Source organism: Rosa chinensis, chromosome 2 (assembly GCF_002994745.2).
Source record: "Rosa chinensis cultivar Old Blush chromosome 2, RchiOBHm-V2, whole genome shotgun sequence".
NCBI lineage: Eukaryota > Viridiplantae > Streptophyta > Magnoliopsida > Rosales > Rosaceae > Rosa > Rosa chinensis.
In genome coordinates, this window is record NC_037089.1 from 45,226,984 (window position 1) to 45,250,993 (window position 24,010).

Genomic DNA, 24,010 nt, shown 5'->3' on the forward strand with positions numbered 1-24,010 from the left:
TTTCCTGACAAGCCTGTAAATTAGCATTCGCATACAACATACTATCATCAGCAAAGAGAAGGTGATTAACCATGGGAGCTCCATCACAAATAGAAATGCCAGGTAACACACCTAACTCGGCCTTTTTTTTCTTCAGCAAAGCAAAAAGACCCCTGCTCCAAGGAGAAACAAATACGGTGATAAAGGATCCCCTTGCCGCAATCCTCGAGAAGGCACCACATAACCCCGGGGCTTGCCTCGAACCAGAAAAGAATAATGAACAGAAGAAACACACTGCATAATCATCTTCACCCAACTATGAGCAAAACCCATACGCTCCATTACTTTCTGTAAAAACCCCCATTCCAATCCATCATAGGCTTTACTCAAATCCAATTTCAAGGCCATATATTCCTCACCTGCTCTTTTGTTATGAATAAAATGAGCTAACTCATTAGCTGCCAAGGTATTGTCAGTTATCAGTCTGCCTGGAATGAAGGCACTCTGGAAAGGCGATATAATCTGAGGCAAGATTAATTTCAACCTGTTGGCAATAACTTTCGAACACAATTTGTAGATTACATTACACAATGCAATTGGTCTCAAATCTGCCATAGACTCAGGAGTAGCAACTTTAGGAATCAAACAAATATGCGTGTAATTAATCTGTTTAAGTAGCTGGCCAGTTTGTAGAAAATTGTGCACCGCAGCAGTAATATCATCCCTTATACTCTCCCAATAATGTTGGAAAAATAAAGGCGACATTCCATCCGGTCCAGGTGACTTTGTAGGATACATTTGAAACAAAGCCTCCTTCACCTCCTCACAAGTATATTGAGAACAAAGAGAAGTATTCATCTCTTCCGTAACCGAAGGAGAAATAGCTTGTAGAGTTTCCTCCAAAGCTCCAACATCAATAGTTCCTGCTTTATACATCTTCTCAAAGTACCTCACGACCACTGTTTCTACACCATCGTCATCTTCTTGCCAAACCCCTGCCTCATCGTAAAGACCCCTAATGAAATTTTTTCTTTTTCTATTAGAGGCTTTCCGATGAAAGAAGCCCGTATTACGATCTCCCTCCTTAAGCCATGAGACTTTAGCTCGCTGACTCCAATATAATTCTTCCTCCGAGAGTAAGCTCTCCAAGCGGGCCATTAAACTACCCTTTTCTACCAACAAAGCCGGAGTCGATGACAAACTAAGAAGCTTCTCCAGCCTTGATCGAATCTCCATCAATGCTTTCTGCCTATCACCAAACACACTTCGTTGCCAGGCATCTAGTGCAATACTTGTCCTTTCAATCTTCTTCGGGACCATAAACATAGGCTGTCCCAGAACCGGTCGCTGCCATTGCTGTTGGATCGTCACATGACATCCCTCATGCTTCAACCAGAGTGATTCAAACCGAAACCTATGGTATTTTTGCTTCTGGATAATAGGAACTGAACTAACACAGAGCAGGAGTGGAATATGGTCTGACTTGCTCGGAGGTAAATGAATGACCCGAGAGTGGACAAAGTTGTCCAACCATGCCGCCGTAGCAACCACCCTGTCCAACCGAACCATCGTCTCAGAGTCACTCCATGTATACGAACACCCATGGAACCCTAGGTCCACCAATTCCGCATATCCCAACGCATCCTGGAAACCACGCATTTGGTTCTCCGATTGCGGTCTGCCATCCAGTTTCTCCGATGCCAACAGAATTTCGTTAAAGTCGCCGAGAACAACCCACGGTAGGCTATCGTTATCACTCAAAGCCCTGAGAATATCCCAAGATTCGTGTCTATTAGCAGCTCTCGGATTGCCGTAAAACCCCGTGAATCGCCACCGCATAAAGCCATCACCTTCCTCTACCACTGCGTTGATAAAACGAGCCGTAGAAGGCTGCCGGATTTGGACCTTCATATCGTCATACCAGAATAAGCCCAGACCGCTAGCCAACCCCGTGCTCATCACACCCTCTACATGATCAAACCCTAGGTTGCATCGCAGTCGCTCGAACTCATCCTCATCTCTGATTTTAGTTTCAATCAGGAACACCAGTTTCGGTTTGTGTTGTGAGATTAAGATCTTCAAAGCACGTCGTGTGGAAGGATTGCAAATCCCCCGACAATTCCAGAACAACACGTTCATGGCCACAAGAAACAATGCAGATCAAAGAAAACCCTAGGTTTCCGATCTCACCCTAGCTTCGAGAAACTAGGTCAGGGGTGAATTTCTTATATTGAGAGAATTATTATTAAGTTGAGGTGTTTTGTTTTCCACCATTTGATCTAAATCTAAGGGTTATTGAGCATAAATTCTTTGGTCAACAACTGACCAGGTGAACAGCACTGTTATGAGAGATAGATCGATGTTTTTCCTAGCTCAGCTTAATAACAGTAAATGTATAGGTGGTCAAGGAATTAACTGTCAATTTGTCATTGTTTAACTTCTCAATTCATTTGTTCCGGTAGCATGTGTACTTTTCTGAAAGTACAAATTCAGGTAGAATCTTATTTCGTTACAGGAAAATAAAAAGGGGAATGAAAATTCCAATGTAAATTAGGTGCGTAGTCCTAGTGTCAGACAATTCCAATATTAGGTAATTAACCATATCTTGGATATGTTTTGAAGCTACGTCGCGCGCCCGCGCGCACACACAGACGTACATATAAGACAAATAGGACACACAACCAAACCCGACTTCTTTTCAACTTAAAGACCAAAAACTACAGATTTGCATCTGGACCACCAATGAAGGGCTGAAACGCCTAAATTTTGCAGAGAATCTTATTCTACCTGAAGAAACCCTAGAGGACCAATAGGCCGATGACGGAAGCACCATTGCAGTAGAATAGTTGTTTTCTTATCGTTAGGTGGACAAAAATAGCGACGGCAAATTTAACAAAATCTTTCCCAAACGTGAAGCTTGACATCGATCAAAGATTCTAGAGTCCGACCAGGTTGAAACACGCATTTGGACCCAGAAAGGACTTCCGGCGAGGAGGTCGAAGTCGTCATAGTTAGCTAACTGAACCACCAATTTATCTTAGTACTGCGCACATAAAAAATAGCTGCTTCCTTTTGAGTTGCGAAAATTTGAATGTGCCTTCAGATCTGCATGCTACTCTTAGATCTGAAGTTTTCCTTCTATCTCCATTTTTTAATCTAACACCTTATTGAAGTACTTCAATCTCACCACTTGCTTATTTTCGACTTTAGTCTTCCTAAACTAGGTAGCTGGACCAGATAGATTTTGATCTGTGGAGGAATAATTGAGAGAGTAGATTCAGTCATGGAAAGAAACAAGGTTAATTAGTATTCAATTACAAGGTTGAAAACAAATAATTGATCTATCTCACATTCTCACCTAACAAAGTTGGATATTGATGAGAAGACGTCATTTTAACATTAGTTTTTCTCCATTATGTTTGTACAGAGTTTATATTGACTTCAAACCTTATTAACAAAAACAGTGACATATGTGGTTGCCGTTGGAAAAAGTAGAAGTGCACCCCCTCTGGGTGTAATGCTCCCCTACCACGTATTGTCTAACCAATACTCTCTCGATACAAAAGTATCTATTACATATGTGGATGTATGAACTCAGTAACCACAGAGGAGTAAATGTTGGCTTGTCTGTCCTCGACGATCAAAAGTAGATATGGAGCAACTACTTCTAATGACAGAGTTGAGTAAAGCTTTCTCCAACTCTACACTCATTCCAAGCTTCACTAGTGAGACTATGTAGTCCATGAGGCGTGAATCGCATGGGATAACAATAGGATCACTACTCGATATTCCAAATTCTTCTTCAGACATCTTGAATAGCTCTTGGAAAATGTAGTTAGAAAGATAGGACAAGGGAAGCACAAAGCGCCTCTTGTCAAGGGTGTAGATAACGAAGGTGCCTTTATCTGCAGTACTAGTATTCATCCTGTTACCGTCGACAGCTGCTAGCTCTTTGGTATGAAGTTTTCCTTCTCCCAATAAGTACTGGTAGCTTCTGCAAGTTCCTGGTCAGTTTGATGAGCTTCTTTGGACTAAGTAGAATGTCCATGGAGATTATATGCTGAGTTTGTTCAACAAAACACAGCTATAGAGAGAAGGTGTGTTAATCTTTTGAATGCTGTTATTGCTAAGCTGGTAGATTGAGAACACATGGGGGTGGGCTTCCAATATATAGACATATCCAATAATAATTCCATTGATGTAGCTTTCTTCATGTTAGTGAGTTTCGATGGCATTAAAATATTCTGTGTGATTAGTTATGTTGGATTATACGGAGAAGGAGAAGATTTCAATGTTTGACAACCGGCAGTTGATCTTGGACATGCTTTCTTCTAGTGTATATCAGGTTCTTCATATAAGGACACTATCAAGAGGTCTTACTTATGAGTTGTTTACTAGGCTAGGTCATAGTAAGTTAAGGCCTCTCTGAACCTCCGTACGTACCACTCATTCATTCTGGTAGGAATCCTACATGATGTACCTTTCCAAAAGTACAAATTCTGGTTTCGTTACAAGAAAGTTCAAATGGGTGGGCAATTTCCAATGCACACAAGTTAGTTAGTTGCTTAATTGCTTAGTCGCGTCTTAGGCCTCGTTTGATTCACGGAAAGGAAATTGTCTTTCTCATGGGAAGGGAAATAAAATTTTCCAACAACTTTCCATTCCGATATTTGGTAACGTAAGGAATATTATCAGGAAAGTTGTTAAAAAATTTATAAATAATATAGTAAAATAATATGTTGTGAGTAATAAATGCAAGGAAATAAGGAGAGAAAGTGATTCCTTTCAGATTTGGAAGGAACCACTTTCCCCCTTATTTTCCCTTCCTTCAGGAAACGATTTCTTTTCATTTTCCATCCCAAACGCAAGAAAGGAACAAGTTTCCTGACGCTTCATTTCCGCGAACCAAACATGGCCACAAGTATATATAATGTTAATTCACACTATGCCAATAAAGCCTTCAGACGACAGATGAGATCTGTCGTCTGATATGTAAATTATATGTTGTCTATCCAGCTGCCGTCTCTTACGGCATCAGACGACAGATATCCTCTGTCATCTCTTCTCACTCAGACAACAGAAGTTTCACAAGACTCTGTCGTCAGAACAACCCAACACTAAAGGATTTGGGACTTTCTGTCATTGATAATCATATACAACGACAGATTAATGTTGTTCAAATGGACTACAAACTACAGTTTTAATAAAACTGCTGTTGTCTGACATGTAATAAGAACACATTTATATGTTTTCTAAAGTTACCAAAATAAAGGCTTGTTTAACAATCTGTTGTCTGAATGCATTTTCAAAGACATTTAATTGTTGTTTGAAAATCACTTATAACTGGGTAAATTATGCTCATCTGTCGTCTAAATAGTTTTAAGACTTTATTTTTATGTCTTTTATCTTGTATTCCAACCACAGTTTTAAGTATTTATGTTGTCTGGTAGACAATATAACTATATGTAATCTTATAGTTCTGTAGTTTGATTGAGGTCGAAAACAGTCAAAACACACTCTTCTGTTGTGTGATAATTAAATGAACTACGCATTTCTGTTGTTTGTTTGAAGAACTTCTGTTGTTTGATAATGAATTGAACTTCAGTTTTATGTTGTATGTTAGAAGTATTTCTATTGTTTGATAGTGAATTGAACTTCAGTTTTCTGTTGTCTGGTAAAAGTATTCTGTAGTTTGATAATGAATTAAACTTCAGTTTTCTGTTGTTTGATAGTGAAATAAACTTTAGTTTTCTGTTGTTTGATAGTGAAATAAACTGTAGTTTTCTGTTGTTACAAGTATGAAGGAACAACAGAGAGATATTCTTTTATGTTGTTACTGTATTTGTGATACAACATATCATAAACCTGCATTTTGTTGGATTTGAAGCATATAGCAAACATCATTCTGTACACTAGTCATCAAAAAAGCATATTAGAAGATCTAAAATCTGCAAATTCCTCATTGCATCAATTAACACATCAAAATACATTCCCATCAGTAGCATAATACTAATTAAACTAGCTAGCATGCTAGCCTTTACATTAACCCCTGCCATTGTTGCATGGATCCTAATCTAACTAAGACAAAAACCTAGTAGCATTCATAGTAGTTACAGCAACTGCATGCATTATAATGTTCAACACTTTCGATCAGTTCTTTCAAAATGCACAAAAGCAGTTCCTAGACACTACTACTGCAAGTTATCAAGCTACCAGAAACAAAAGCAGATATATAGGCTGATACTTAATTTTCTGGGAACTTCAAAACATGCTTAGCCCATTCCGCTCGGATCTCATCAATATCCTTGTCTGTGTAAACCAAATTTGACCTCGTTCCCCACTGCAATAAGGAAATGCAGCAAATTAAATATGAAAGTTATATGCACAGAGCATTGATAGGCGCATTTTAATGTGATATTTTAAATGTTAATTCCTCACATTTTGCTTAGTTATTCCTTAACGAATCGATTTTTAACTTAATTTCTAATTTTAGGTACATTGGAGTAGATGAAGAAGAAATGAGTGTTACGTCCATAATTACCTAGAAATGATGGAGAAGAATGAAAATGCACTAAAAAGTCAACCTTGAATATTTTCTTACTCCGGCTAGGAGAATCAGAGCCAAGCAAGGAAGAAGGAGCGGCCACCTGACCAAATGAACTTGAAATGAGCTGAAACTCTCCAGATCCATTCTGGACACCCAAATGATCATTTCTTATGAAGAGTTCCAGAGAAAAATATGAGTGGAAGGCCTTCAAACAATCAGCCCAATTTTCTACAGAAGTAAAACCGGAAAACTGGACCTGTAAGAGGTCCAGCAGCATTTCCGGCCCAACCACATGGATTAAAGCTCTGAAAATTTTTCAGGATGATCTACACTCATATTGGAACATTTTTTATGAAGAAGTCGAAGGCTCATTCTGAAGTTTTGATGGAGAAATAATTGAAGGAATAAAGGGGAAGAAACTGACCTGAAAACAGCTCAACACCACATATTCATGTTTCCCACCCATATGAAGAAAGCATTTCTTTTTCCTTGGATACATTTTTCTACTCTAAAACATCATCATCACTTCCACATTTCTTCACCTTCATGCTTTGCTTTCATCATTACCTCATCTTTTACATATTTTACAAACCACTTTCATACTCCACTTTCATTATTTTTCTTCATCTCATCATTTCATTCTTCTTTTTCTTCCCTATTTAAACACATTCTCCTCTCACTCTCAATCACCAATTTCTGAATCCATAACACACATTCCTTCATCTATTCCATCTTCTTTGTCTCTCTATTTCCCTTCCATTTTCCCATCCATCCTCTAGTCATCTCCACGAGTTCAAGCAAGGCCAAAGGAAGAAGAAGAGAAGCTGTGAGCATCACCATCCATATCCATCCTTGAAGCTTGCTTTCAAGATTCAAGAGCCCACAACGTTTATCATCCATCTCATCTTCATCCACGGTGTAATCCGATTCTCCTTTGTAACCTTTGCTTTGAATTTCGTTGGTTATGAACTAGTTGACACATGTGTTTGAACAAATATTAATTTCTGGAATTTTTATGATTAATTGAGAATTTTCAGATTCATATTATTGTTCTTCGAGAGTTGCTTATGTGGGTTTGTTTAATTAAATTTGCATTATAGATATCCTTTGTGTATTAATCTTATTTGGGTCGACACTTATAGGGTTTATGCATAATTGTTGCTAGGTTTAAGAACATGAAATCGACTTTTCGTTTTGTGTAAACTTGAACCAAAGTAGTAAAGGTTTTGGACAAAGATCGAATTTAATTAACGAGGATTGCAATTAGGTGGACTTTTCCATACTAAGTTGTACACTTGAGTTGATAGCCTTTCTCTATGTGTAATGCGTTAAACATGACATGATTGACTAGCTTTCTAGGGTTTGATTGCATGTTTAATAGGATTAATCTAGGTGCTTTCACTTAGATTAATTAGCATTGAAAAGTAAAATATGGGAAATTGTTTGCTTTTAACGTTTCACATGATCAACTCCTCTCTCATGACTTAGATGAACAATATTAGGGTTTGAATCAATTTTAATCATATGTTTCGATTTTGATCTTTGTTCTCTCATTCCATTCGTATTTTGATGTTTTTGCATTTTAATTATTTTGTTAACTTAGTTTTATTTTCGAAAATCCAAAAACCAAAAATCCCCCTTTTCGTAAATATGTATATATTTTGTAATATCTTTGTGAATATTATACTTTGTTTTAATTTTAATTGTTTGTTTGTCCTACATTGACAGGTGTACCCTCAATCCCCGGAATAGAACGATCCCTACTTACTTATATTACTAACGACATTTCAGGGTTAAATTATGCGCTTGCTAAAAGCGCATCAATTTTTGGCGCCGTTGCCGGGGATTGAAAAATCACTTGTTGAATATGTGAATATTTGTTTTGTTTATATGTTGTGTTCGAAAAAAAAAAAAAAAAAAAAATGGTTAAGTTGTGACGTTTTGTTAATAGTATTGTTTGAAAGTTTTTGTTTATAATGTGTCTAACCTTACTAAACAAAAGAAATGTAAAGCATTAATTATAAATTTCGTTAATTTCTTGATTATTATAAGTGTGTAAAATCGTATGAGTAGATAAGGGCCCTTTTGTTAATATTGGCCTTAACCCTTCATTAGTGCCTTTCTGAGGTCTTATGAGGTTGAGGGCGGCTTTTATTAACATTTGGAGAACTGTCTAACACATGAGTTATTTCCAAGCTGAGTAAGGGGCATATAGATGGTGTCTTAGGTTGAGACCCTGGGTGATGGGTTCAAATTGGATCTCAGAGATACTATAGACCGTGCGTAAACCACAATGTGGGAGTAGCCAATAGGGGCCTAAACCTCAATGAGGGAGTAGCCTCCGTAGTGTCACCAAAATGAGTCCTCCCTCTCACTTACCTCTTAATCTGGCCATCTAGCCTTCTGAAACAAAGGAAAGCGACTTATGTCTAGGCGACTATCCCTAGATCGTATCTCACCAATAGTAGTGGTTTCTATTGGGCTCGACTTACAACTTGTAATCAATAAAGATATTAACTTTATTTGTAAAGATAATAATACACTTGAACATAACCTCCACATGTAAATTGTGTTGTTTTGTACATTTTATACTTGTATAAATTTCTTACGTGGTTCATTTGTGAAGATTGTGCATATTTTTGTAATATATACTTCTCTTTATACTTGTAAAAATCGTGAATAGTAACATATGAATAGTGACGTTGATGTATAAATAATAGTGACGTTGATGTATAAATCACTAACTTGTTTTTACCTCACTATACACTTTACTAACTTCTCTAATTCTTATTGATGTTCAGGATTTCTATGAATGACCAAGCCTTCTAGACCCTCTACAATAAAAGAAATTGAAGCAAGGCTTGCTCGTTTGAAGAATCCTTCACTTCTTGAGTTAAAAGAAGAGGAATCCACATCACCTACATCAACTTCGTCTCTACCATTACTTGCACCACCGCTTCCACCACCACCTGAAGAAGTCCAAGAAGAGAGAATGGCATCTATTAGGGAACTCTCTACAGCAGCTGTCCAAGGAGGACCCCCTACAGGCATAGTATACCCTGCCCCTGCAGCAGGAAGACAGGCAGAGTTTGAGCTTAAGAGTGGATTGTTGCACAAGCTCCCTATTTTCCATGGACTTAATATGGAGGATGCTAACAAGCATATCCGCGAATTTCAGTCTGTGTGTGCAAACATGCAACCACAAGGAGCTGATGAAAACATTCTGAAGATGAAGGCATTTCCATTCTCCTTAGCTGACAGAGCCAAAGATTGGCTATATGAGATTCCTGCTGGACGTATTACTTCATGGGAAACAATGAGGAAGGCCTTCTTGGAAAAATACTTCCCAGCTTCAAAGGTCATCACACTCAGGAAGAAGATCAGTGGAATTGAGCAAGCCCATGATGAGTCCTATGGTGCCTACTATGAGAGGTTCAATTCCTTACTTGCACAATGCCCTCAACATCAGATGAAGGATGAGACCCTACTGACATGTTTTTACGAAGGACTCTTACCCTTAGAGAGGCAAATGCTTGATGCTGCAGCTGGAGGAGCTTTTGTGGACAAGTCACCTGCAGCTGGGAGGGAACTTATTGAAAATCGTGCCCTAAATACTCAACAGTATGAGGGTGTGAGACAAACCACTCGTAGGGTAAATGAGGTGAGCACTAGTCCTGCCATTGAAGATCAATTGAGCAAACTCACCCTTCTTGTGAACAAGGTGGCGACTACTCAAGGACAAGGAGGACCCTCTGCTTGTGGGGTATGCTCTACCCAAGGACATCCTACGGATCAATGTCCTCAACTAAGTGAGAATGGTGGTTGGGAGTATGTGAATTCCATAGGAGGCTATCAAGGGAACCAAGGGGGTCCCCAACGTCCAAGGTATGATCCATATTCGAATACCTATAACCCTGGATGGAGGGACCACCCCAACTTCAAGTGGACGAACAATGAAAATGTTCAGAACCCTCTTGGTGGCAGTTTCCAACGTCCTCAAGGACCTCCCTATCAAAGACCTTACATGCCTCCTCAACACAACGTAGGGAATTCCAATTCTCACTATGATAAGACGATAGAGGCATTGACTAATTCCACTCAGGCATTGACTAGTGCCACACAGACTTTGCTACAAGGACAACAAGCCCATACCAAGGACATTGCTGAGCTTAAGAAGCAGATGGGACAAGTGGTGGACTTCATGACCAAGTTTCATGAAACTGGTAGGCTTCCGAGCAACACAATTCCAAACCCAAAGGGAGGCTTTGAAGGCTCCACCAACTAAGGACAAGAGGAAACCACGTCTAGGCTGAGAAGACGTTAAAACCAAGCGCTACTTGGGAGGCAACCCATGCAAATCAGATTTTCTTTCTTTATCCTTATCTTTTATTTTATTTTTATTTTTTTGCTTATTTGTTTTAGTAGTTATTTCATCCCTATATGCTTAAGTGTTTCATTGCATGCTTATTCTTGATTACATTGAGGACAATGCAATATTTAAGTGTGGGGGAAGGGATTTACACTTTTATCTTGAGTCATATATATTGAAAAATACAAAAAAAAAAATTCGAAAAATGTCAAAAATTTAAAAAAAAAATCGTTGCTTTTGTTTTTGTTTTTGAGTCTTAGGATGCTCTTAACGTCTAGGATGAACATGTCTTTGAATTCATGGCTGAAGGTTTTCACAATCGAAATAGGACTTAATTGAATTCTGTGGTTAATCGACATTGTGATGCTTGTATGAAGATTTGAGATAGGATTGTAAATTGGTTCATTAAGCATGCTAGGATTAAGTCTAATTCATTTGACCCTAAGTGAGTTGTTGAGCTAAAATACTTTCTTTTCAAGTGCTTATTGATAAATTCAGAATTTTGATGGCTGTATTTGCAAAACCTCATCTTTCTTTGAAAATCCAATGATCATGTGCCATAGATATTAATGGACTAGAGAATACTAGAACTCGACTTTTGTGACTGTCAAAACTTGTATACCATAATATGCCCTGATCTTGGATAGGATAGAAGGCATTAGGGTAACCACCATAGCCAAACAAGCTTGTGTCCCCAATAGTGCCCGTCGTGGGACTCTTTAGAATGAACCCCTTTGAGCCTACATTGAAAACCTTTGTTTCATCACCCTCACTACCCTACCATGAGCTTAGTACAGGATATCTCTACCCTTGTGCTAGGGACTTAGTAGAGCATGACATAGTATGTAGGGGTGACGATGAAAGACAAGTGTGGGGTGGGGAAAATCCAAGAAAAAAAAAAAATTTGCCTTGAAAAAGAAAGAAAGAAAGAAAGAAAAGCGGCAAAAGAGAAGAAAAATTGAAAAGAAAACTCTTGGGAAAATGTTGAAGTGTGGTTTTGGACTTGCAAATTTGTAGAAGGCTCAAAGTTGAAAATTATGCCTTTGTCCATTCTCATGTTGGTTAGAGTGAAGGTTTGGCCCAAAACAATGATATTTGGTCTACAAAAATAATGACATAAGGTGGTCCTTATATGCTCTGCTAGGTCCTTAAGATTTTTTTTATCCTTAATCTTCATTTCGAAAACCCTAGCTTAGCCCCATTACAACCTGTTTTAAGTGCTGACTTGATCCTTGAGATGGGCAGTCTTTGGTTAGTGGAGTCAGTTACGCAGTCGAGCTTATGGTTTAGGTCCATTTGTGCACTTAGTCATTTCATGAGGTCTTTAAAAATTCTTCACAAAATGTGTTTATTGATGAAATATGCAAGCTGTTTGTTGCCTTACAATTTGTTCTCTTGCATATACTTGATTGTGAAGCTTTTAAGCATAGCCATTTCTGAGAGAAAAATCGAGAGTATGCCCTGTGAGTTTGGATTGGACTTGTTCGAAACATGCTATCATTCACTGTATAACTTAAGTTCTCCATATCTTACTTAGTCATACGAATGTCACAGGTTTATTAACCATGGAATTATCTTTGTGATTTTGATTAAGTGTTTAACGTGAAAGCCATGAGTTTGGAGTCTCTGAGACAACAGTTAGGAGCAATAGAGTCATTTACTTGCTTTTTGTCAAGTCTTTGTTCTGTTTTGGATTTTTTTTGTTTTGTTTTGCTAAGGGACTAGCAAAAGCTAAGTGTGGGGGAATTTGATAGGCGCATTTTAATGTGATATTTTAAATGTTAATTCCTCACATTTTGCTTAGTTATTCCTTAACGAATCGATTTTTAACTTAATTTCTAATTTTAGGTACATTGGAGTAGATGAAGAAGAAATGAGTGTTACGTCCATAATTACCTAGAAATGATGGAGAAGAATGAAAATGCACTAAAAAGTCAACCTTGAATATTTTCTTACTCCGGCTAGGAGAATCAGAGCCAAGCAAGGAAGAAGGAGCGGCCACCTGACCAAATGAACTTGAAATGAGCTGAAACTCTCCAGATCCATTCTAGACACCCAAATGATCATTTCTTATGAAGAGTTCCAGAGAAAAATATGAGTGGAAGGCCTTCAAACAATCAGCCCAATTTTCTACAGAAGTAAAACCGGAAAACTGGACCTGTAAGAGGTCCAGCAGCATTTCCGGCCCAACCACATGGATTAAAGCTCTGAAAATTTTTCAGGATGATCTACACTCATATTGGAACATTTTTTATGAAGAAGTCGAAGGCTCATTCTGAAGTTTTGATGGAGAAATAATTGAAGGAATAAAGGGGAAGAAACTGACCTGAAAACAGCTCAACACCACATATTCATGTTTCCCACCCATATGAAGAAAGCATTTCTTTTTCCTTGGATACATTTTTCTACTCTAAAACATCATCATCACTTCCACATTTCTTCACCTTCATGCTTTGCTTTCATCATTACCTCATCTTTTACATATTTTACAAACCACTTTCATACTCCACTTTCATTATTTTTCTTCATCTCATCATTTCATTCTTCTTTTTCTTCCCTATTTAAACACATTCTCCTCTCACTCTCAATCACCAATTTCTGAATCCATAACACACATTCCTTCATCTATTCCATCTTCTTTGTCTCTCTATTTCCCTTCCATTTTCCCATCCATCCTCTAGTCATCTCCACGAGTTCAAGCAAGGCCAAAGGAAGAAGAAGAGAAGCTGTGAGCATCACCATCCATATCCATCCTTGAAGCTTGCTTTCAAGATTCAAGAGCCCACAACGTTTATCATCCATCTCATCTTCATCCACGGTGTAATCCGATTCTCCTTTGTAACCTTTGCTTTGAATTTCGTTGGTTATGAACTAGTTGACACATGTGTTTGAACAAATATTAATTTCTGGAATTTTTATGATTAATTGAGAATTTTCAGATTCATATTATTGTTCTTCGAGAGTTGCTTATGTGGGTTTGTTTAATTAAATTTGCATTATAGATATCCTTTGTGTATTAATCTTATTTGGGTCGACACTTATAGGGTTTATGCATAATTGTTGCTAGGTTTAAGAACATGAAATCGACTTTTCGTTTTGTGTAAACTTGAACCAAAGTAGTAAAGGTTTTGGACAAAGATCGAATTTAATTAACGAGGATTGCAATTAGGTGGACTTTTCCATACTAAGTTGTACACTTGAGTTGATAGCCTTTCTCTATGTGTAATGCGTTAAACATGACATGATTGACTAGCTTTCTAGGGTTTGATTGCATGTTTAATAGGATTAATCTAGGTGCTTTCACTTAGATTAATTAGCATTGAAAAGTAAAATATGGGAAATTGTTTGCTTTTAACGTTTCACATGATCAACTCCTCTCTCATGACTTAGATGAACAATATTAGGGTTTGAATCAATTTTAATCATATGTTTCGATTTTGATCTTTGTTCTCTCATTCCATTCGTATTTTGATGTTTTTGCATTTTAATTATTTTGTTAACTTAGTTTTATTTTCGAAAATCCAAAAACCAAAAATCCCCCCTTTTCGTAAATATGTATATATTTTGTAATATCTTTGTGAATATTATACTTTGTTTTAATTTTAATTGTTTGTTTGTCCTACATTGACAGGTGTACCCTCAATCCCCGGAATAGAACGATCCCTACTTACTTATATTACTAACGACATTTCAGGGTTAAATTATGCGCTTGCTAAAAGCGCATCAAGCATGCACTATATCATTAAACAATAAAGTCCATAGGTAAGCAGTTGATCAATTTTACCTTAACACTAAAATCCAAGTTCTTGTCCTCCACAATTTCTTTCATGTAACGCATAATGAAATATGCACAAGTCTTGTCATTTTTTTGCTCCGGAATACCCTGAAAATAAAGAATTAAGGTAATCGAAGGTGAAATATACAATGAAGTACATAAAACTAACCACTACAAAAAGTTCAACCGACTCACAGCAAGATTCTTCCATTGAATTACTTTCCTTCCTTTCCGATTCTTGTGAGCATTATAGATTTTAATGGAGCTTCAAACAGAAAATGATAATTAGTAAACAAGTCCAGTACATGAACCAGTAACACAAACTGATCAATCACTATAGTACAATATTAGACACTTACTTGTTGACAATAGATTTCCATTCCCCAGTATCGAGTCGCCTTTTAAGTGGATCCATGAAGTGCACGACTTCTTCATTTGGGTTCACAACCGTCAACATCCAATGAGCACTATGGGATAACATTAAAAAAAAAAAATTCTGTTAATTACCATTAACAATATAACTTGGCAGACCAGATGCTTTAATTTTTACGTACCCTGAGTTATGTGGAACCACAAAGATTTGCCCAAACCTCCCTTGCCTATAGCGATCTGACAAAGATCGAGCCATTTCAGTGAGATTTCCGCACCCAAGTGTACCAGTCTGATCAGGATCGACAAAGGCAACCATATCCACCATCTTACACTTCTTCAAGACTTCATGAAGGTAGCTACAAATTATTTTGGAATATGAAACTATTAAAAGTACTTCAAAAGAAACAGTGATACATGCCAATCAAAATTCAATCGTATAATGAATTATTGACTATATGCACCCAACTTGCTTTAATAATTCCTTACCTCATGTAAAACACAAGTACATAATTTGATACTTCTAGCTTGTTGGCCATGGTATAGAGATCACTTCTAAACAGACAGACTTTCTTTGAACGGTCGAAAAGGTCTGCAGCAAATGTTGTGTGGATGGTGACCCCATCTCTAAGGAAATTGTTCCCCCACGTGCACAAATCCTTTAATGTCGTTGGCAGATTCGGTGGCAAGTTTTCAAGGTCTTCATTGTCATCAAATACATCTCTCATTCTCTTCTTAGTATTAGCACGATTTTTTTTCTAGTTGTGTAAACCAATAAGACTACATGTTATCAACTTTTCCCAGATTAACATATTACAATAGTACATAAACAAAATTGCATATTGAAGAAAACCATTTTCAAACTAGCTAAACATAAGACTGATTGATTAGCTTCTGCTGAATGGCTTTAGGGGGTGCCTTTTCTCCAGGGATAACAACCAGGTTTCTTGGCCAGGCAACACAAGTACCAATAGCGTCGCAGACAGTGACAATCTGATCCTTCACTGGAATAGGTAACAGGGCATCATCAACAATGGCTCGAACAATTGAGACGCACATATTTTCCTTTCCCAATGGAACACCAAGTATCAGCTGATCACTCGATGCAACATTTACTTGAATAATTGTTCCAATAGCAACAATGTTGTCCACCCTATCTACTGCCAGTTCACACTCATGGACCGCAGCAGTCGTCTCCTAAGACAAATAATGAAAATAAACAATTAGTTCATATATTTTAGTTTCATTAATAGTTCCACTAAAGCTGCAAACTATAGGAAATGAGAAAAAAGATAAATGAAGGGAATAATGGTGTTACCAAATTATCATTTGCTGAAGTTGTGGGAGCCATGATGTCTCTAACTTCCTCCTCGATTATTGCCGTTACTTTGTGGTTCCCTTCAGGAACTTCATGGTTCTCTTCAACTAACACTCCAGCTGCATCATCATTTAAAACCAACCTCTTCTTCACTGCATTGAGCTCACCGTCCGGATTATTCTGCATAACTTTCTCAGCATGTCGGGAACAACTCCCTTGTCCTGAACCAGGATCTTGAAGGGGTGTGACTAGTTTTGGTGACTCTAATGGCAGCTTCTTTCCATCAATCTTTGCCGCCAATTCTTCAAACTTGGCTGTCCAATAGGCACGCTCCTCAGCAACCACTCTTTCTCTCTCCTGCTGCCATAAAGCTCTTTCATTTGCAAGGATGGTTTCTTTCTCTTCCTCTAATATCAGCTTCACATTTTTCCGCACTGTCTCTTCAACACTTTTCTTTCGCCTTTTAGGCAGGTCAAAGAATGAAGCTGGTTTGATATAACCTCCAACTCCTCGTACCTTACCAGGATGCTCGGGTCTCCCCAACGCCAAAGTGAGCACATCATCAGAACCTTGTGTGGTAATCGATCCATCAGACTCTTTCTGCTTTAACTTTTGCTGACACAAATATATAAACACACTTATGATTCAGGATGTAATTCTTGTAAAATACCAATATCATCCATGAAAGTACCATAAAATGACTTACAATTTTATTGGCCTTCCTTCTCCTGCACCTCAACTGCTTTGAAGTTACCATTCTTGTCTTGCCGTGCTTTCACCCACATTGTTGCACGATCGAGTTCCTCTATCGGGGTTGTTGCAGACTATGACACATGATAAACATATTAGGAGTTGAACAACATCACGTTGTACCCAGCAAATTTTATTGGCCTTCCTTCTCCTGCACCTCAACTGCTTTGAAGTTACCATTCTTGTCTTGCCGTGCTTTCACCCACATTGTTGCACGATCGAGTTCCTCTATCGGGGTTGTTGCAGACTATGACACATGATAAACATATTAGGAGTTGAACAACATCACGTTGTACCCAGCAAATTTATGTTACGGCGAGGATACTTGTTTTCCTTTCTTTTTTCCATTTGGGCTTCACGCAGCTCCTACAAAGAAAATGATTAGGAACAAAATTGGATTCAGCTTATTCAACACAGCAAAACTAAAACCAACAGATGGACTTAGTTTGTGAGAGTTCACAAACCTGAAATGCATCAGAAATCCTTTCAGCAACAAATTGTTCCCAATGTTCCTTGTTAATGCATCGATAGTCATCTGGAGGATTTTCCAACAGCTCAGGTGTATCGATAAAAGGTATAATGTACTTGTTAGTCAGTTTGCTTTTGAACTCCCGCCATTTGGTTGCAACGGAGGATATCACCAATTTCCTACATTCTTTAGGAATCACAAATGCCTCCTGCATTAAAACAGAAGCAATAAGGTTAGTTTACATATAAAACTAGTGAAACTCAAAGCTATAAGGTTAGTTTAAGGGATAATATAAATACCTCAATCGATTCCCATATTTTCTGTTTTTCATCTGGGTCCACTTCTCTCCAATCACCAATGATAATGGGGATCTTTGTACGTGCTAAGACCCCAATGTAAGATTGCATTTCTTTTGCAGCCTTACCAATTGGTTCCCCTTTATCATTAATCTCCACAGTTAGCCGCTTCCCTCTGATCAGCCGCCTTGTAATGTGACTCATTGTCACCATTCCTCGCTTTAGCAGCCTCAAACCACCTGTTACGTTGATATCTTCCTCATTACTAGCTGCTGCTCTCTGTACCCTCTTAGTGGACTTAACAATCTTTCCAGATTTACTACTTGACACATCCTTCATAGATCGAGCAGTAGAACAGGATGTGCCTTTCTTCTTTTGGGATGCAGCCTTTTTCGTTGGCGACAAAGTCCTCTTCTTTGGGGATCCAGCCTTATTCTTTGGCGACAAAGTCCTCTTCTTTTGGGACACATCCTTCTTATTTGGAGATGCAGACTTCTTGTTAGACACAGACGTTTTCAATAGTGAAGTTGCCGACTCTATATCCTTAGGTTTAGCCCTCTTCATTTGCACAACTTTCATTCTTAAAGCGATAGCTTTAGCAGCTGCTGCTCTATTCTTTGGTGCCATGATCTGAAATGTATAAGAAAATCTGGTCAGCTACATGATAATTAATGGCTGATATATTATGAAAAAGCACACTGAGGTAATATAGATAAATGATTATGTCAAATATATTTCATCACCTTATAACTTTAATAGCTAAAAGCAAGAATTCTGGAAATAAACCCTAAACCCTAATAAGCATAAATATAAAAAATATGATAACCCTATGAGCTACCTATTCCCATCAATCATGAGGCAAGCTTTCATTCTCAACCCATATTCCCTCATCGCCATCTCGCATATGTATGCTAGGCTGATGACCATCTACATCATCAAAGGTATCAACTGATGGCATTGTGGGAACAAATGGACTTTCTTCTACTTTTATGTCATGCAACTCCTCTTCATCATCAACCCCATAGTAGTCTTTATCTGGGCACATCAAAACAACTGACCATTCGGCATTGATGGGGTCTTCAATATAGAAAATCTGCTTAACGTGTGTAGCTAAAACAAAAGGGTCATTCACATGGCCTATCCTATTCAGTTTCACTAAAGTAAACCCCAGTTCGTCTACTTTTACGCCCCTAGTACTCTCTACCCAATCACATTTGAACACTGGTATCCTAAACTTATAGTAGTCTACCTCCCATATACTTTTTATAACACCATAGAAGTCCATATCATTAGTCCTTGGGTTTTGATCCTTGGCACTTGCAACTTGCATTGCATCGGCAACCAAAAAAACTCCACTATTCTAAACTGTTCGAATACTGTCCCGGTCTTTGGTGTTGAAGTCAACTCCATTGACATGGTATGAAGCAAAACTTGGCACTTCATTTTTTGGGCCACCAGCCATCCACCTTATTGTTTCCGAAACATCATTGTCTAGAAACCTCATTTGATTTGCAACCTGTAAAATGGATTTGGAAACATCATTTCGTTTGCAAACTAAAAAGTACACTTACACCATTACTGGTGCAAAATGAACTTACCCTCTCCTTTAACCAGTCCCCAAATGTCTTGTTCTGTTTTTCTCTCATCCACTTATGGTTCTTCTTGAATCTAGGGAATGTTAACTCCAACAATTGCATATGCTCCCTAAGTAGAAGAATAAGATAACCAATCAGCAAGATTAATCAAATGCATAAATGATTGTAGGTATTGAAATGACAAAACCAAAAAAATGATAGCTAGTGTTGAAAACACTTACATGAAGTATGGCTGAGCATCTTCAGTATTTCGTAATACACAAAGGTGTGCTAGCATCAACTCCTTTCCATAAACTGCTACCATGGTTGCGCCTGATAATGGTTTGCACTGTTTGTAGTGTTCAGGTTGGCTTGTAGAGGGAATTCCCACAGTGGTAGCATCTTCTTCAAGGATACGATCTGAACAAAACTCTATAGCTTCTTCAACAATATAATTCTCAGCAATATACCCCTAAGGAAATTGTCGATTTCGCACATACCCTTTGAACACTTTCATGTACCTCTCAAAGGGGTACATCCATCGGAAAAATACCGGACCACACCACTCAACTTCTCTAACAAGATGAACTGTTAAATGAATCATTACGTCAAAAAAGGAAGGTGGGAAGAACTTTTCCAGCAAACAAACTGTATCAACCAAATCTGCTTGCATTTGTTTAAGTCTTGAAACATCTATGACTTTACTACAAATTGCCTTAAAGAATAGACAAAACCGAATAATTGCATACCTAACCGGCTTCTCTAAAACTGATCTTATTGCAATTGGGAGAAGAAACTGAATCACCGTATGACAATCATGTGATTTAAGACCAACCAGTCTTAAATCTTCCATCGAGACCAGATTCCTCACATTTGAAGAGAAACGCACAGGAACCGTCATACCAAAAAATGAATTGCACATTATTTTCTTCTCTTCTACCCGCAAATTCCAACTACCTAAAGGTAACTTGGCCTTTTTTGGACCAGGTGTAGGCTTCAAATCAGTTCTGATGCCCATATCAACCATGTCCAAACGAGAAGCAGCTCCATCCTTTGTCTTCCCAGGAATGTTCAAGAGGGTACCAATTATAGCATCGCAGCAATTCTTCTCAATGTGCATCACATCAAGAATATGTCGTACTGGAAGATGTTTCCAGTAATCAAGTTCAAAGAAAACTGATTTCTTTTTCTAGCAAGGTCTAGTCTCTTCAGCACCCTTGTAAGGGGCAGAAGGGTTTTTTTTCCCAAACCTTGTGTTTAAACATTCAACTCTTGACAACACTTGGTCTCCACTTAATGGTGAAAGGGAAACATCTTCCTCTATGGTATTGTCGAAGGCAGCAGCTTGCTTGCGATATGGATGATGTCTCGGCAAAAAACGGCGATGCCTCATAAATGCCATTTTCTTACTATGTTTCAACCTATATGGTCGGGTTTCGTCGACACAAATAGGACAAGCATTATATCCTTTGATAATACTGCCAGAGAGGTTCCCATATGCAGTAAAATCATTAATAGTCCAAAGTAGGACTGCCTTGAGTGTAAATGACTCTTCTCTTACAGCATCGTACACACCTTCAACTCCCTGCCGCAGTTGTTTCAAATCATCTATTAATGGCTGTAAATACACGTCAATATCATTTCCAGGCTGTTTCGGTCCAGATATTAACAATGTTAACATCATGTGCTTCCTCTTCATGCATAACCATGGAGGAAGGTTATACGTAATGAGGATAACCGGCCAGCAAGAGTACCGACTACTTAAAGAACTATGGGGATTAAACCCATCTGAGGAAAGGGCTAAACGAAGGTTCCTAGCTTCTCTACCAAATTCTGGCCACTTTGTGTCGATCAATTTCCAGGTCGGTGAATCTGATGGATGCCGCATCATGCCATCTTTTTTCCTATTCTCAACATGCCAAGTCAAGTCCTTTGCTGTCTTCGTTGATTGGAACATCCTTTTGAATCTTGGGATTGGTGGGAAGTACCATAATACCTTCCCACGCACCCCTTCCTTCTCAACTTTATCCCTTCCCAGTTTCCATCGTGATTCACCACAGATCAGACAGCTTGTAGCTTTAGAATGCTGACCTCTATACAACATGCAGTCATTTGGACAAGCATGAATCCTTTCATACTCCATCCCTAATGTTGCAAGTGTTTTTTTAGCCTCATATAGAGAACCGGGTACCTCATTCCCTTCGGGAAGCAATATGCCAATCATGACTAGCATGTCGGAATAACAAGCATCACTCATTCCGTGTTTTGCTTTCAAGTTGAACGTTTGAATAAGACAGTTCAGCTTTGTTGTCTTTGTACAACCGGGGTACAAAGGTTCATCTCCATCTTCCACAAACCTTAGAAACTCATTCGAGTCACTAGATATCTCCTCATCTTCACTTTCCCCCATATCTTGGTTACAATTCATATCTACTATTTCAGATTCACCTGCTCTATCGGTATCCTTGACAGAAGGTTCTCCATGCCATTTCCAATTCTTATAACTAGTCACAATGCCATTAAAAAATACATGGTCCTTAATAACTCCAATGGAAAATCCATTAGTGTTACAACACTTTAAACAAGTACAGCAGATATTTGATTTGTCAGCAGCGTTCGCTGAAGCAAACTTAAGAAAATCCTCAAACCCTATTTGAAACCTCAGCGATCTCCTATCAGCATGCATCCATCCTTTTTCCATCTTATACACACACAAAAACAACAATTAGGAACTAAACTACGACCTAGGATCATAGAGCACTGAACTCATACATCTATATATAATGTATATGTATATATAGCTACATAGAACCAACTTCATTCATAAACATACCAATTGGTTAAACTATCACTTAGGATCAGCATAATTCAATTCTATACCATCAATCATTTTTCCATATATATACACATATTCAACAGCTAGGAGCTAAATTTAGCATCATCATAGCATCTTCAAACTAGGTCACCACATGCATATAAACAGATACAAACAACCAACTAAATTCATGAACATACCAATTAGCTAATTTAACAAACCAACTATGCTATTCACGTAAAACATACCAGAAGATTATCGCTTATCTTAATTTGCTCAAGTCACAGCCTAGCTAATCACCACTCCCAGTACTCCAACCTTTCACTACAGCAATAACAATAGCAATGATATCGAAAGAAGAGAGCTGTGCTGCAAGGCAATTTCTGCAGAATTCCAAAAAAAGTTAGCACCTATCCATGACTTCTTGGAGCAGCAATTTATGGACTACAAGAGATTAGGATACTCATACCTTTTGTCTACTCTATCACTTGTGGAACTGTGTCTTGTGTTAGAGATGGGTTCTTGTTTATCAGGTCTCTGCACATGATAAGAAGAAACAATTTAAAAGAAAAAAAAAAAAGAGAAATGAGTGAATGTAAAAGATGCGAAATAAAGTTGCATCAGCACTAACTTAATAGTAAGAAGGATGCAGTTTAGAAATCTTAGAATGCATTGACATATATTCAAACATACATTAGAAAATAAACTGTACCTAAATATTATAATCTATCACTTATAAATGGACTGTAGAAGCTTGTTGTTCTCAAAGAAAAATTCTGCATAAATTATCATGATCAATAAATTCGTATTGGTATTGCATTTGTTTCACAACTGCAAGAAACTTGAGTGTATGTTATTGATCTTAGGACCAAAATCAGTAACGATAAAAAGAAATTGGTAGTAGGTTTCCAAAAGTCAAATGTATAAGGGTACCAATACTCAAAACTCCAAAACTCCTAACTGTTCGTAGTTGTAGTATCTCAATCCAATGCCTGTTGCCATATTCTAAAGACTCAATAATGGATTAATTAAGATAAATTAATTAATTAAAAATCAAAACAGAAAGAACGCTGGACACAATGTTTCAAAACAGGATAATACTTTTGAAAAGCAAATGAATATCAGACAAAAGAATTTTATCAAGAATACTAGCTAAGTTTACAGACATAGTTATATTCAACAGTTTTAAGTTTTAACTCATTAATTTTGTTCCATCCACTACATAAGTATTGTACCTTGAAGAAGGAATACTACTAACGTTGTAAATCAAATCAATTCCATTCAATAATGCAAGAAACTGGATGAGCCTGAAACTGTAACATTTTCACACAAATGTTACATTAAAATATTTTGTGTAATTGAATAGTTTATATTCCTCAGGCATTACCTTGTAGTCTTGTGGATTTAGATACCACCAAAAGAATTTTCCTATAGGGATCACTCCAGAGCTTCAAGCTACTGCAGAAACCTTTTCGCAGCCTAAAATCACCAACAAACAGCAAACCAAAAGCAAGTGAAATTAAAGGTTTGAAGGCGACAAAAAAAGGCTAAAAGAGAACAAGTACCGTAAAAGGAGGCATTTTTTTATATTAATGTCTTTTGTAGATTTCTCATTGAACACAATCCATTAACAGAGATTAATGGACAGAATAACTCAAAAGCAAAACCAACGCAGTAATAACTCTTCCTCGGATCTTCAAAATCAAGAGTCTATTTTAGAAAAAAGAAATTGATATTTCCAGAAAATGA

General features: G+C 37.7%; 3 protein-coding genes and 1 long non-coding RNA gene across 4 annotated transcripts; all 4 read right to left on the bottom strand.

Moving 5' to 3' along the window:
• Positions 1-3,573: 3,573 nt before the first annotated feature.
• On the bottom strand, positions 3,574-3,903 carry LOC112184367 (auxin-responsive protein SAUR63). The gene has a single exon (XM_024322626.1). The coding sequence runs from the start codon at positions 3,901-3,903 to the stop codon at positions 3,574-3,576; it is 330 nt and encodes a 109-aa protein (XP_024178394.1).
• Positions 3,904-6,031: 2,128 nt separating this feature from the next.
• Positions 6,032-15,767, bottom strand: LOC112186344. Its single transcript, XM_040513422.1, has 6 exons — positions 15,529-15,767; positions 15,225-15,398; positions 15,030-15,137; positions 14,866-14,935; positions 14,680-14,778; positions 6,032-6,319 (listed from the first exon to the last, which is right to left on the bottom strand). The coding sequence occupies exons 1-6, from the start codon at positions 15,765-15,767 to the stop codon at positions 6,224-6,226; spliced, it is 786 nt and encodes a 261-aa protein (XP_040369356.1). The 3' UTR covers positions 6,032-6,223.
• A 3,465-nt stretch (positions 15,768-19,232) lies between these two features.
• On the bottom strand, positions 19,233-22,147 carry LOC112184368. Its single transcript, XM_024322627.1, has 5 exons — positions 20,710-22,147; positions 20,000-20,586; positions 19,689-19,918; positions 19,471-19,576; positions 19,233-19,388 (listed from the first exon to the last, which is right to left on the bottom strand). Exons 1-5 carry the CDS (start codon positions 22,145-22,147, stop codon positions 19,233-19,235), a joined length of 2,517 nt encoding a protein of 838 aa, XP_024178395.1.
• A 379-nt stretch (positions 22,148-22,526) lies between these two features.
• On the bottom strand, positions 22,527-23,730 carry LOC121051642. Its single transcript, XR_005806321.1, has 3 exons — positions 23,649-23,730; positions 22,731-22,798; positions 22,527-22,644 (listed from the first exon to the last, which is right to left on the bottom strand). It is a non-coding gene; the product is annotated as an uncharacterized LOC121051642 (long non-coding RNA).
• Positions 23,731-24,010: the final 280 nt, after the last annotated feature.